This window comes from Heterodontus francisci, chromosome 34 (assembly GCF_036365525.1).
Source record: "Heterodontus francisci isolate sHetFra1 chromosome 34, sHetFra1.hap1, whole genome shotgun sequence".
Classification (NCBI taxonomy): domain Eukaryota; kingdom Metazoa; phylum Chordata; class Chondrichthyes; order Heterodontiformes; family Heterodontidae; genus Heterodontus; species Heterodontus francisci.
In genome coordinates, this window is record NC_090404.1 from 16,458,098 (window position 1) to 16,473,282 (window position 15,185).

General features: G+C 49.8%; 1 protein-coding gene across 1 annotated transcript in view; it reads right to left on the reverse strand.

Annotated features, from left to right (window-relative positions):
• Positions 1–7,985: 7,985 nt before the first annotated feature.
• Positions 7,986–15,185, reverse strand: part of LOC137348514 (NEDD8) — a 12,491-nt gene continuing 5,291 nt past the window's right edge. The window contains exons 2-4 of the mRNA XM_068013818.1: positions 10,744–10,791; positions 9,498–9,580; positions 7,986–8,510 (exon numbers count right to left, since the gene is read on the reverse strand). Coding sequence (XP_067869919.1) covers positions 8,423–8,510; positions 9,498–9,580; positions 10,744–10,791 — 219 coding nt within the window. The 3' untranslated portion in view covers positions 7,986–8,422. The remainder of the gene's footprint in view (positions 8,511–9,497; positions 9,581–10,743; positions 10,792–15,185) is intronic.

Consider the following 15,185-nt stretch of genomic DNA (forward strand, 5'->3'; position numbering starts at 1 on the left):
CCATTCGACCCATCGAGCCCATGCCGGCTCTCCACGGAAATTATGCAGCCAGTCCCCCCCACTCCCTGCCTCGATCCCCGTAGCCCTGCACATCTATTTCTTTCAGGTGGCCAACCAACTTCCTCTTGAAGTCATTGATCATCTTCACTTCCACCACCCTTGTGGGCAGCGAGTTCCAGGTCATCACTACCCGCTGTGTAAAAAGTGCTTTCTCATATTCCCCCCTGCATCTTTTGCCAAAAACTTTCAGTCTGTGTTCTGTACTCCTTAGTTTAGTTTAGTTTAGAGATACAGCACTGAAACAGGCCCTTCGGCCCACCGAGTCTGTGCCGACCATCAACCACCCACTTATACTAATCCTACACTAATCCCATATTCCTACCACATCCCCACCTGTCCCTATATTTTCCCTACCACCTACCTATACTAGGGGCAATTTCTAATGGCCAATTTACCTATCAACCTGCAAGTCTTTGGCTTGTGGGAGGAAACCGGAGCACCCGGAGGAAACCCACGCAGACACAGGGAGAACTTGCAAACTCCACACAGGCAGTACCCGGAATTGAACCCGGGTCTCCTTGTACCATTTGTTAATGGGAACAGTTCTTCCCTGTAACTTATCTAAACCCATCATAATCTTGTAAACTTCTATTAAATCTCCTTTGATCTGAGGAAAACAAACTCAGCTTTTCCAACCTAACTTTGTAACTAAAATCCTCCATCCCTGGAACCATTCTGGTAAATCAGCTCTGCACCGTCTCAAGGAGCCTCACGTCCTTCCTGAAGCGTGGTGACCAGAACTGGATGCAATACTCTAGTTGGGGCCGAACCAGAGCTTTATAAAGGTTCAGGATAACTTCCCTGCTTTTGTTCTCAATGCCTCTATTTATGAAGCCCAAGATCCCATATGCTTTACTAAGCATTCTCTCAATATGTCCAGCCACCGTCAAAGATCGATGCACCCCCAGGTCCCTCTGTTCCTGCACACTCTTTAGAACTGTGCCATTGAGTATATATTGCCTTTCCCTATTCCTTCTGCCAAAATGCATCACCTCACACTTCTGAGTATTAAATTCCATCTGCCACCTCTGTCCATTCTGCTAGCCTATCTGTGTCCTGTTGCAGACGGTCCATAACATCCTCACTGTTTGCCACACCTCCAAGTTTGGTGTCATCAGCAAATTTTGAGATTCTACTCTGTATTCCAAGTTACAAGTCATTTATATATAGCAAAACAAAAAGCAGTAGTCCCAGCACTGCCCCTTGGGGAACACCACTGTCTACCATCCTCTCGTCTGAAAAGCAATCGTTTACTGCGACTCTGTTTTCAGTCCTTAAGACAATTTTATATCCAATTGGACACTGACCTTCCGATTTCCTGAGACTCAATTTTCTTGACCAGCCATTTATGTGGTACTTGTATCAAATGCTTTCTTAAAATCCACTGCATTCCTTTCAACCTTCTCTGTTACTTTGTCAAAAAATTCTATTAGTCAAGCATGATCTGCCTTTTACAAATCCATGCTGGCTATCCTTAATTAACCCAAACCTCTCTAAGTGCCCATTCATATTTTCCCTGATTATTGTTTCTAAAACCTTACCCACCAACGATGTCAAACTAACTGACCAGTAGTTGTCTTTGCACCCTTTCTTGAATAAGGGTGTCACATTTTCCACTCTCCAATCCTCTGGCACCTCCCCCATACCCAGGGAAGACTGGAAGATCATCACAAGTCCTTCCACTATCTCCATCCTCACTTCCTATAGCAACCTGGGATGCAAGCCATTTGGATCAGGTGACTTATCTACCCTAAGCATAGCCAGCCTTTTTAGTACTTCCACACCCTCCCCCACCCCCATCTAAATTTGTATCCTATCCACTGCCTCTACTTCTACTGATATTTAGGCAGTGTCCATTTCCTTAGCGAACACTGATACAAAGTACTCATTAAGTATATTAGCCTTGCCCTGAGCCTTTAATCATATATTACCCTCTCTGTCCCCAATAGGCCCCACTTCTCATTTTACTACTTGCTTACTATTTACATGCCAGTATAAGATCTTTGGGTTTCCTTTTATGTTGACTACCATTCTATATGGTTTTTCTTTACTGTTTCATGGGATGTGGGCCACACTGGCTCGGCCACCATTCATTGAACATCCCTCATTGCTCTTGACAACTGAGTGGCTTGCTCGGTCGTTTCAGAGGACAGTTAATACCATATTGCTGTGGGTCTGGAGTCACATGTAGGCCAGACCGGGTGAGGATGGCAGATTTCCTTCCCTAAAGGGCATCAGTGAACCAGATGGATTTTTCACGACAATCGATGATCGTTTCATGGCACCATTGCTGAGACTCGCTTTCAATTCCAGATTTTTTTTTTACATTAATCAAATTTAAATTCCACCAGCTGCCGTGGTGGGATTTGAACCCGTGACCCCAGAACATTAGCCTGGGCCTCTGGATTACTAGTTCAGTGACATTACCACTACATCACCATCTGCCCGGTTTTGCTTCTCACGTCCATCGAGCACTATTGGGCCTTGTGCAGTTGGTAGTACTCTTGCCTTGGAGTCAGCACGTTGTGGTTAGAGACCCTCCAGAGACTTGAGCACAAAGAAGATAGGAGCAGGAGTAGGCCATTCAGCCCATCGTGCCTGCCCCGCCATTCAATACAATCATGGCCGATCATCCACTTCAATTTCTTTCTCCCACACTATCCCCATCTCCCCTTATGTCATTGGTATTTAGAAATCTGTCAATCTCTACTTTAAACATACTCAATGACTGAACTTCCACAGCCCTCTGGGGTAGAGAATTCCAAAGATTCACAACCCTCTGAGTAAAGAAATTTCTCCTCATCTCGGTCCTAAGTGGCTTCCCCCTTATTTTGAAATTGTGTCCCCTGGTTCTAGACTCCCCAACCAGGGAAAACATCTTAGCTGCATCTACCCTGTCTATCCCCTTTAAGTATTTTGTAGGTTTCAATGAGATCACCTCTCATTCTTCAATCTAAAGAATACAGGCCCAGTTTCCCCAGTCTCTCTTCAAAGGACAGTCCTGCCGTCCGGGAACAAGTCTGGTGAATTTTCATTGCACTCCCTCTATGGCAATAATATCCTTCCTAAGATAAAGGGACCAAAACTGCACACAGCATACCAAGGTTCTATACAATTAAAACAAGACTTCACTATTCCTGTACTCAAATCCTATTGCGATAAAGACTAACATACCATTAGTCTTCTTAATTAGCCTTAGCTGCACCTGCATGTTAGCTTTCAGTGACTTACTGACAAGGACACCCAGATCCCTTTGTACATCTACACTTTCTAATTTCTTACCATTTATGAAATACTCTGCACATCTATTCCTCCTACCAAAGTGGATAACCTCACATTTTTCTACATTATATTCCATCTGCCACATTCTTGCCCACTCACTAAGTCTGTCCAAATCCTCTTGAAGCCGCTTTGCAACTTCCTCAACACACATTCCCACCTAGTTTTGTGTCATCCGCAAACTTGGAAATACTACATTTGGTCCCCACATCCAAATCATTGATATACATTGTGAACAGCTTGGGCCCCCAAGGACCAAGAAACCTAAGCTGACACACCAGGGCAGTGCTGCACTGTCAGAGGTGCCATCTTTGGTTAAGGTGAACACAGAAGATACCATGACACTGTTTCGAAGAGCTGGGGAGTTATTGCCCCAGTTCCTGGCCAATATTTGGTCGCTCAGTCAACATCACAAGAACAGATTACCTGGTCATTATCACATTGCTGTTTGTGGGAGCTTGCTGTGCGTGTACTGACTGCCGCATTTCCTACACAACAGAGACTACACTTCGAAAATACTTCAATGGCTTGGGAGGTGCTGAGGTCGTGAAAGGGCGCTATATAAATGCAAGTCCGCCCAGTGCTCGAGGTGCATCCTGAAAAAACACAGGTAACCGTCGGCTTCTTTGCTCCGCTACCAACTTACTCCCGGAATGCACCCCCCACCCCTCCCCTCCAGCAACAAATGCCAGGAGCATCCCGGCCTTCACTGCACACTGGGGGCATCCCTTTAGCCACCTCTGCTGCTTCTTCCCATTCATAGGAACAGAAAGAGGCCATTCGGCCCCTTGAGCCCTTACCACTATCCTATTAGATCACAGCTGAGCCAACAAAACACTCCCAAAGATCCCCCCCCACCTTAGCCCTGAACCAGTGCCTTATTCCAATCTCTCTCCCATTTTCCCTCGTGCCCCCTCCCAGCTCATTGTCTGAGAGATCCAGGAGCGGCTCTCCCAACCGCATTGCCGCTAAATTGCTGTCCCCGCCCCCCCCCCCCCAAAAAACTTCCTTCCTGGCCCCCATGTTAACTGATGTTGTCAATGGTTCCCTCTCCTCAGGTACCCTCCCCTTTCCTTTTCAAATATGCCGCCTTCATCCTTCGAAAAAAAACTCACCCTTGACTCTTGCCCTTGCAACCTACCATCCCATCTCTAACCTCCCCAGTCCTTGAACATGACGTCACCTCCGAAATCTATGCCCATCTTTCCTGCAATTCCACGTTTGAACCCCACCCCCCCCCTCACCCCACCCCAATAGCACTGAAATGGGCTTAACAGATCTATTACAGAGGCCATGGCACGCTATCCCTGCTCGTCCTATCTGCAGCCTTTGTTACGGCCGACCACACCCTACACCTCCAATGCCTCTTGTCCACTTGAGTGGGATTACCCTCATTTGGTTTTGCTCTTAACCTATCATAGCCAGAGCATCTCCAGCAGTGGCTTCTCTTCCGATCCCTGCCCCGTTATCTCTGGAGCTTCCCCACAGCTTCTTCCTTGCAACCCCGCCCGCCATCTTCCTTGTTGCCTCTTGCAGACGTTTTCAGAACAAAAAAAACGGAGGCAGCTTCCACTGACGACATTCAGCTCTGCCTCTTTTCATTGCCCCGTATTGACAGACTGCTGGTCCAACATACAAATCAGGAGCAGGAATAGGCCACTCGAGCCTGCTCCGCCATTCAATAAGATCATGGCTGATCTGATTGTAACCTCAACTCCACATTCCCACCTACCCCCGATAACCTTTCACCCCCTTGCTTATCAAGAATCTATCGACCTCTGCCTTATTTGCTTCCACCGCCTTTTGAGGAAGAGTTCCAAAGACTCACAACCCTCAGAAAAAATTTCTCCTCATCTCTTGTCTTAAATGGACGACCCCTTATTTTTAAACAGTGACCCCTAGTTCTAGATTCTCCCACAAGGGGAAACATCCTTTCCACATCCACCCTGTCAAGACCCCTCAGGATCTTGTATGTTGCAATCAAGTCGACTCTTACTCTTCTAAACTCCAGCGGATACAAGCCCAGCCTGTCCAACCTTTCCTCATAAGACAACCCGCCCATTCCAGGACTTAGTCTGGTAGACCAGTTCTGCATGAAACTCCAATTCAACATTGGGAAGATCAAAACTGTTATCCCCTGGCTGCTGTCTTGAGGTTGAACCAGATTGTTCACAACCTCCGCGTCCTATTTGGCCCCGAGCTGAGCTTCCAACCACCCCCCCCCCACCCAGCATCCTCTCCATCACGAAGGCCGCCAACCTCCCCCCAGATCACGCCTCACCTCCTTTCCCAGCCTCAGTCCATCGGCTGTTCGAGCCCTCATCCACGCTTGTTACCTCAACTCGACTATTCCAACACGTTCCTGACCAGCCTTTCTGTCCGACATTAACTGGAGTTGATCCAAAATGCCCGTATCCGAACTCACTACATGTCCTGTTCACCCATCACCCCTGCCCTCACTCTCAGTCCAGAAACAACTCCATCTGAAAGTTTATCATGTTCAAATGCCTCAATTTTTAAAAAATTCTTTTGGGGTTGTGGGCATCGCTGACTAGGCCCTAATTGCCCTTGAGAAGGTGGTGGTGAGCTGCCTTCGTGAACCACTGCAGTCCTTGGGGTGTAGGTACATCCACAGTGCTGTTAGGAAGGGAATTCCAGGATTTTGACCCAGCCACAATGAAGGAACGGCGATACAGATCCAAGTCAGGATGGTGTGACTTGGAGGGGAACTTGCACGTGGTGATGTTCCCATGCATCTGCTGCCCTTGTCCTTCTAGGTGGTAGAGGTCGCGGGTTTGGAAGGTGCTGTCTAAGGAGCCTTGGTGCGTTGCTGCAGTGCATCTTGTAGATAGTACATACTGCTGTCACTGTGCGTCGGTGATGGAGGGAGTGAATGTTTGTGGATGGTGTGCCAATCAAGCAGGCTGCTTTGTCCTGGATGGTGTCGAGCTTCTTGAGTGTTGTTGGAGCTGCACCCATCCAGGCAAGCGGACAGTATTCCATCACACTCCTGACTTGTGCCTTGTCGATGGTGGACGGGCTTTGGGGAGACAGGAGGTGAGTTACTTGCCGCAGAATTCCCAGCCTCTGACCTGCTCTTGTAGCCACAGTATTTATGTGGCTGCTCCAGTTCAGTTTCTGGTCAATGGTAACCCCCCCCCAGGATGTTGATAGTGGGGGATCCAGTGATGGTAATGCCACTGAACGGCAAGGGGAGATGGTTAGATTCTCTCTTGTTGGAGATGGTCATTGCCTGGCACTTGTGTGGCGCAAATGTTACTTGCCACTTATCAGTCCAAGCCTGGATCTTGTCCAGGTCTTGCGACATCTGGACATGGACTGCTTCAGTATCTGAGGAAGCGCGAATGGTGAACATTGTGCAATCATCAGCATACAGCCCCACTTCTGTTGCATGGGGTGCGAAAGACAAGGATTTTGCATTAAGCAAACGCTAAGGAGAATCTAGGGAAAGTCTGGGAGTGCAAACTGGTGTCACGCAATAGGTAACAAAATGGCCAATGACTGGCTCTCCAATCCACCTCCAAATCCTTCCCCCACCACCCGGAACTCAACAAGTTGGGCCTCGGTTTAAATAAAAAAAGTTTCGCCCAATGTTTTTTTTAATTCTCTCATGGGATGTGGGCGTCGCTGGCTGAGCCAGCATTTATTGCCCGTCTCTCATTGCCCTTGAGGTGGTGGTGCGCTGCCTCCTTGAACCGCTGCAGTCCATGTGGAGCAGGTACACCCACCGTGCCGTTAGGGAGTGCCAGGATTTTGACCCAGCGACAGTGAAGGAACGGCGATATAGTTCCAAGTCAGGATGGTGTGTGGCTTGGAGGGGAACTTGCAGGTGGTGTCGTCCAAAAAAAGCTGGGAAGAAAAAGCTGCCAACAGTAAAAGTCATATCGACCTAACTTATCGGATTCATGTCTCCTAGGTTTACTCCCGTGTCAACAGACTGGGCTCACCTGGGCTTATTAGGGAGCCTGAATAGTGAGAACTTCCATGACTAATGTGCTGATCTTTAAACTCTGCTGAGACTGCACATGGAGAACGGCGTCTAGTTCCGGGCACCACACCTCAGGAGGCGGGTGTAGTGCAGATTCACGAGAATTATGCCAGGCCGAAAAGGGTTGCTTTACGAGGAGGTCTCCCCGACTGGGCCCGTACGCCCTCGATTATGGAGGATTAAGGGGGTGATCTAATCGAGATGTTAAAGAGGGTTAGAGGATTCAATAGGGTATATGTAGAAAGAGAGAAAGTGAAAACTATTTCCTCTGATGGGGGAAATCTAGAACAAGGGCGCGGAACCTTAAATTGAGAGCTGGGCTGTTCAGGGGTGATGTCAGGAAACACTTCTTCACACAAAGGCTAGTGGAAATCTCGCCTCAAAAAAAACTGAGATCGAAAGTTCTTTCAGTAGGCAAGGGGGTTAAAGGTTACGGCATCAGGGTGGGTAGATGGGAGTTCAGGAACAGATCAGCCACGATCCGATTGAATGACGGTACAGGCTCATGGGGCTGAACGGCCTCCCCTCGCCGCTAAGTTAGTCATGTCTGCCCACCTTCCCCCTCCCAAAAATAAAAGGGAGAGGTGGAAGAGAAAAACAAAGCTCCACACACGAGACAGATGTCAAGGAAGCGAAATTCAGTCAGTTTAATTGTTTATTTCTCTGTCTCCATCTGGTCCGTGAGCTCTGAGCCTTTCACTCAACAAGGTCAGAAACAACCGAACTGGAGGACCAGAGGTGCACCCAGTCTCTCAGCGAGAGGCGGCGGGGAACAAACATGAAAGGAATTAAGCATTGATACACCTTAATTAAAAAAACAAAACCGAATGTAATGCAAATAGCGAACTGCTCATTCCGGTGGGCGCTAATTATCGGTAGGGGTGAGGGAGAGGCAGAACCGAGAGGGGTTGGTATCTACTTTGGGGGGATGGGGGAGGAAAGAGAAGGGGGCACACGGATGGGTGTCGGGGTCTGTAAAGTTCCATGCATTTGAGGGGTAAGACCCACCCCTCCCCTCCTCCCCCCCCCCACCCCAACACCCCTCTCTTTTCCCGACTTGAGGTCTGTGTTCAATCACCGAGCTCCTCCCCTCAAAGCCAGCACCAGATGTAGCACGGAGCCTCCCTGAATCTTGTAGTCTGCCGCTGTCTTCTCATCGTTCCTGGGGGGGGGGAAAAGAGAGGGCAGGACTGACATGGCTTGAAAACGTTGTCCTGTTACCAACCACCGCACCTTCCCCCCCACACCACTGCCCCCCCCCCCCCCCAGCCAACCCTGGATCTCAGAAGGTCACAGGTTTGAGTCCCCCCCCACCCCCCACACACAAAACCCCCAACACTCCAGAGGCTCGAGCCCCTACAATGCAGGGCTGACATGCCCGGGAATGTAAACTGAACAGGGACCCCCGCATACACAGACAGACAAATCAGGACATGCCACTGATGTGGTAGCCTGGGTTGTTACAACATCGAACAGCTTGTCTATAACCACACTCATGGACATTGGCCTTTTGAAATGTGTGGGGTTTCCTTCTTGCCTTATCAAGATGCAGAAATCACATCCATTGCTGGTATGCACCCAAGACCCCACCCTGCTGGGAGCAGGGTATGACCACATGCAGGTGGTCCTGCATAGCCAGGGTGGGATTGATAAGGCACTGAAACCCAATCGGATGACCCAATTCAAAACCTTACCTTGTATGTCGAGGGACCAGGGTCAGAAAGGGGTATGAAGCCACAGCTCACAAGGAACATTGACGCTGCAGCCAGGAAGCATGACTTGACCAGTCACAGGAAGTCACGCGGGAGAAGTTGCTCAGTGGATCTGACCACCTGGGAATGAGCTCCTGTACGCGTGCCTACTGAGCGACTGGTGTTGTAAGTATATACTATTGCTTGGTGAGTTAATAAAGGTGTTCCACATAAAGTGGAAATAGTACCCAAAGTCTGTTTCGTGCGATCGATTCTCAGTACGGGGGCAGGACCTTAAGAGGGAAGTGAGACCCCATTTATAAGAGTCTTACACATTACAACAGTGATGACACTTCAAAAGGAGTACTCAATTGGTTGTAAAGCGCTTTGGGACGTCCAGAAAGGCACCATGTAAATACAGGCTCTCACTATCCACCCCTCCGCTGCCTGATACTCACATCTGTTTCCCGCTGTAGATGAGGCGCTGCTGCTGCGGGGGGATTCCCTCTTTTTCCTCCACTCGCTCTTTTATTCGCTCCACCTAAAGGGTGGAAACAACACCAGATCCACATCGGACAGGAGCGACTCTTAATACTGACGCGTTACGAAACGCGAGCCCCAATGTTTATGAACACTGGATTTGTAACATGATTTTTTTTTTTAAAAAAACAACTTTTAAAAGCTTGAGTCAGAGAAGTCAGGTGACCTCACCAACTCTGCTTGAAGACGAGACAGAAATCTTGGTTACCAGGACAACACAGGTCAAAGACTCTTCTTTTACAAAAAAAAACAGAGACTGCTGGGGTACAACACCTGAACAATGGATTTCACGCTCCCAGACTTGCGGATCGTAAGCAAGGAGTCAGTGATTCTGAGGATGCAAACGTGCACGGCAGCTGCTAACGCATGGAAACACTGTAAAGCCCAGATGGCTCTGCTGAAGCCAGACTTCTGGACTATGAATATTAGAAAAAGACAAGGAGCTATTGGCTTTTGATTCTAGATAAATTTGACAGACTTTCCGAAGGCAGACCGGCTGTAAAAAAAAAAAGGAAACAAGCGGCGGCAGCTTCAAGGGAGAGAAAAAGAACTGAGAGCACAAGGTTGCAAAGACTTGAACCTGTTTCGAAAGTTGAAGTTTGCGGACAAGTAAAAGACCAGCAGGATCACAGGAATTGCCTTATTCACGGACGCCCAGCTCGAAAGTACTCAGAAGTGAGCAAGGAGAACATTGACTTTGGGAAAATTCTAGGAGATCCGACCCATTGCTACTGGGAGGAGGAGGAGGAAGGATTTCACCATCAAAGAGGACTATGTAACTTGCAGGTGGGGTGTGAGGTTTTCAAGTATTTAATAAGAAAATACTTTTCTTTATAATTTGGGGCATCAGCTACTAATAAAGTCTATTTAGTTAATGGGAATTTCTTGCAGTTTAGTTTTTTTTATAATGAAAGCCTTAAAATGTGAAATCGGGTCGTGTAATTCTTTAAACTGGCCTGGGGGGTTCGTATTTTGTAGCTTAACTACAACGGACTCATAGAGGTCATAACACCGGCATCATCAACGTTCCAGCACACTCCAACAGATTGGTGCGTGACAAAAAACAAATTGAAAGCACGCACGGGCCGGACAACCTAAGCACAGAGGCACACAAGTTGGGAAATGTGCCGAGTGAGACAAGGACGAGCCGGATGCGGATCTCACCTTATCAGTGGGCTCGATATCGATTTCAATCTCCTTCCCGGTCAGTGTCTGAAAGGAAGAAAAAACACACAGGGAGGTCAGACCGACAGGCAGCGATGCCTCAGGACAGCTTCCCTCATCGGCTCAGAAGAAAGGGGCGATAAGAAGTAGGAGTAGGCCACGTGGCCCCTCGAGCCTGCTCCGCCATTTAATTATCATGGTTGACCTTCGACCTCAACTCCACTTTCCCGCCCGCTTCCCTTATCCCTCGATTCCCTCTGTGCCCAAAAATCTATCAATCCCAGTCTTAAATGCATTCAACGACGGAGCATCCACAAACCTCTGGGGAAGAGAATTCCAACGATTCACAACCCTTTTGAGTGAACAAATTTCTCATCTCAGTCCTAAATAGTTGACTTCTCGTCCTGCGACTGTGGCCCCTGTGCTAGATTCCCCTTCAAGTGGGAACCTCCCATCAGCATCTTCCCTGTCAAGCCCTCTCAGTGTCTTACGTTTTAATGTGGTCACCTCTCATTCTTCTAAACTCCAGGGAGCACAGCACCTTCGACTCAATCTACCAGAGGTCGACCCTCTCATCTCAGGAATCACTGTCCTTTAGGAATGAAATCTGCCTTCCTTACTTGGTCTGGCCTACAGCAATGTGGCTGACTCTTGACTGCCTCCCTCAAATGGCCGAACAAGGCACTCAGTTGTACCAAACTGCTACAACAGCAAACTCAGCCCTGTCAACCCTGTAAAGTCCTCCTTACTAACACCTGGGGGTTTGTGTCAAAGTTGGGAGAGCTGTCCCACAGGCTAGTCAAGCAACAGCCTGACAGTCATACTCACGGAATCATATCTGACCATGTCCCAGACACTGCCATCACTATCGCCGGGTATGTCCTGTCCCACCGGCAGGATAGATACACCAGAGTTGGCAGCACAGTGGTATACAGTTGGGAGGGAGTTGCCCTGGGAATCCTCAACATTGACTCCTGACGCCATGAAGTCTCATGGCATCAGGTCAAACATGGGCAAGGAAATCTCCCGATGATTACCACCTACCGCCACCCCCCCACCCCTCCCTCAGCTGATGAATCAGTACTCCTCCATGTTGAACAACTGGCAGAAACACTGAGGGTAGCAAGGGCACAGAATGTATGCTGGGTGGGGGACTTCAATGTCCATCACCAAAGGTGGCTCGGTAGCACCACGACTGACCGAGCTGGCCGAGTCCTAAAGGACATAGCTGCTAGACTGGGTCTGCGGCAGGTGGGAAGGGAACCAAGAGAGAAAAACCACTTGACCTCGTCCTCACACAATCTGCCTGCCGCAGATGCATCTGTCCATGACAGTATTGGTAGGAGTGACCACCGCACAGTCCCTTGTGGAGGCGAAGTCCCATCTTCACACTGAGGGTACCCACCATCATGTTGTGTGGCACTACCGCCATGCTAAACGGGGCAGATTTCGATCAGATCTAGCAGCTCAAAACTGGGCATCCATGAGGCGCTGTGGGCCATCAGCAGCAGCAGAATTGTACTCAACCACAATCTGTAACCTCATGGCCCGGCATATACCCATCTACCATTACCATCAAGCAGGAGAGCAACCCCGGGTTCAATGTGGAACTTGCCTTGAGCAGCACCAGGTATACTTAGGGGAGGCGGTGGGGTAAGTGGTCATGTCACTCAACTAGTCCAAAGGCCCAGGCTAAAGCTCTGGGGACACAGGTTCAAATACCAGCTGGGTGGAATTTAAATTCAATTAATAAATTCAAGTGATTAATAAAAACATCTGGAATTGAAAGCTCATCTTGCTAACGGGTGCCATGAAACTATCGATTGTCGTAAAAACCCATCTGGTTCACTAGCGCCCTTCAGGGAAGGAAATCTGCCGTCCTCACCTGGTCTGGCCCACATGTGACTCCAGACCCACAGCAATGTGGTTGACTCTTAACTTCCCTCTGAAATGGCCGAGCAAGCCACTCCGTTCAAGGGCGATTAGGGATGGTGAACAAATGCTGGCCTTGCCAGCAATGCCCACATCCCAAGAAAGAATAAAAAGAAAATAAAACTGAGGTGTCAGCCTGGTGAAGCTACAACACAGGAATACTTGCGTATCCAAACAGCAGCAGCAGCATGTGATAGAGCTAAGCGATCCCACAACCAACGGATCAGATCTAAGCTCTGCAGTCCTGCCACATCTAGTCGTGAATGGTGGTGGACAGTTAAACAACTAACTGGAGGAGGTGGCTCCACAAACATCCCCATCCTCAATGATGGGGGAGCCCAGCACATCAGTGCAAAAGACAAGGCTGAAGCATTTGCAACAATCTTCAGCCAGACGTGCTGAGTTGATGATCCATCTCGGCCTCCTCCTGAAGTCCCCAGCGTCACAGATGCCAGATTTCAGACAATCGGATTCACTCCGCACGGTAAAGAAACAACTGAAGGCACTGGATACTACAAAAGCTATGGGCCCTGACAATATTCCGGCAATAGTACTGAAGACCTGTGCTCCAGAACTTGCTGCGCCCCTAGCCAAGCTGTTCCAGTACAGCTACAACACTGGCATCTACCCTGCAATGTGGAAAATTGCCCAGGTATGTCCTGTGCACAAAAAGCAGGACAAATCCAACCCGGCCAACTACTGCCCCATCAGTCTACTCTCAATCATCAGTAAGGTGATGGAAGGTGTCGACAGTGCCATCAACCAGCACTTGCTCAGCAATAACCTGCTCAGCGACGCTCAGTTTGGGTTCCGCCAGGGCCACTCAGCTCCTGACCTCATTACAGCCTTGGTTCAAACAGGCACAAAAAAAAACTGAATTCAAGAGGTGAGGTGACAGTGACTGCCCTTGACATCAAGGCAGCATTTGACCGAGTGCAGCATTAAGGAGCCCTAAAACTGAAGTCAATGGGAATCAGGGGGAAAACTCTCCGTTGGTTGGAGTCATACCTAGCGTAAAGGAAGATGGTTGTAGTTTTTGAGATCAATCATCTCAGCCCCAGGTGTTCCTCAGGGTAGTGTCCTAGGCCCAACCATCTTCAGCTGATTCATCAATGACCTTCCTTCAATCATAAGGTCAGAAGTGGGGATGTTCGCTGATAATTGCAAAATGTTCAGCACCATTCACAATTCCTCAGATACTGAAACAGTCCATGTAGAAATACAGCAAGACCTGGACAATATCTAGGCTTGGGCTGATAAGTGGCAAGTAACATGTGCTCCGCACAAGTGCCAGGCAATGACCATCTCAAACAAGGGGGAATAAAACCATCTCCCCTTGACATTCAATTGCATTACCATCACTGAATCCCCCACTATCAACATCCTGGGGGTCACCATTGAACAGAAGCTGAACTGGACCAGCCACATAAATACTGTGGCTACAAGAGCAGGTCAGAGGCTGGAGATTCTGCAGTGAGTAACTCACCACCTGACTCCCAGTGCCTATCCACCATCTACAAGGCACAACTCACTTGCCTGGATGGGTGCAGCTCGACACCATCTGGGACAAAGCATTCCGCATGATCGGCACCCCATCTACCACCTTAAACATTCACTGCCTCCACCACCGACACACACTGGCAGCAGTGTGTACCATCTACAAGATGCACTGCAGCAATGTACCAAGGCTCCTCAGACAGCACCTTCCAAACCCACGACCTCTACCACCTAGAAGGACAAGGGCAGCAGATGCATGGGATCATCACCTGCAAGTTCCCCTCCAAGTCACACACCATCCTAACTTGGAACTATATTGCTGTTCCTTCACTGTCACTGGGTCAAAATCCAGGAACTCCCTTCCTGACAGCACTATGGGTGCACCTGGAACCCAAGTACCGCAGCAGAGGAATGGGGGGGTGGGGAGGGAGGGATGTGGTGGGGGTGGGGGAGGGAGGGATGTGGGTGGGGGGTGGGGGAGGGAGGGATGTGGGTGGGGGGGGGGGAGGGAGGGATGGGGGTGGGGGGAGGGATGTGGGTGGGGGGGAGGGAAGGAGGGATGTGGGTGGGGGGGAGGGAAGGAGGGATGTGGGTGGGGGGGGGAGGGAGGGATGTGGGTGGGGGGGGGGAGGGAGGGATGTGGATGGGGGGGGGGGGAGGGAGGGAGGGATGTGGATGGGGGGGGGGGAGGGAGGGATGTGGATGGGGGGGGGGGAGGGAGGGATGTGGATGGGGGGGGGGGGAGGGAGGGATGTGGATGGGGGGGGGGGGAGGGAGGGATGTGGGTGGGGGGGGGAGGGAGGGATGTGGGTGGGGGGGGAGGGAGGGATGTGGTGGGGGGGAGGAGGAGGGATGTGGGTGGGGGGGAGGGAAGGGGAGGGATGTGGGTGGGGGGGGGGGAGGGAGGGATGTGGAGTGGGGGGGGGGGAGGGAGGGATGTGGATGGGGGGGGGGGAGGGAGGGATGTGGATGGGGGGGGGGGGAGGGGAGGGATGTGGATGGGGGGGGGGAGG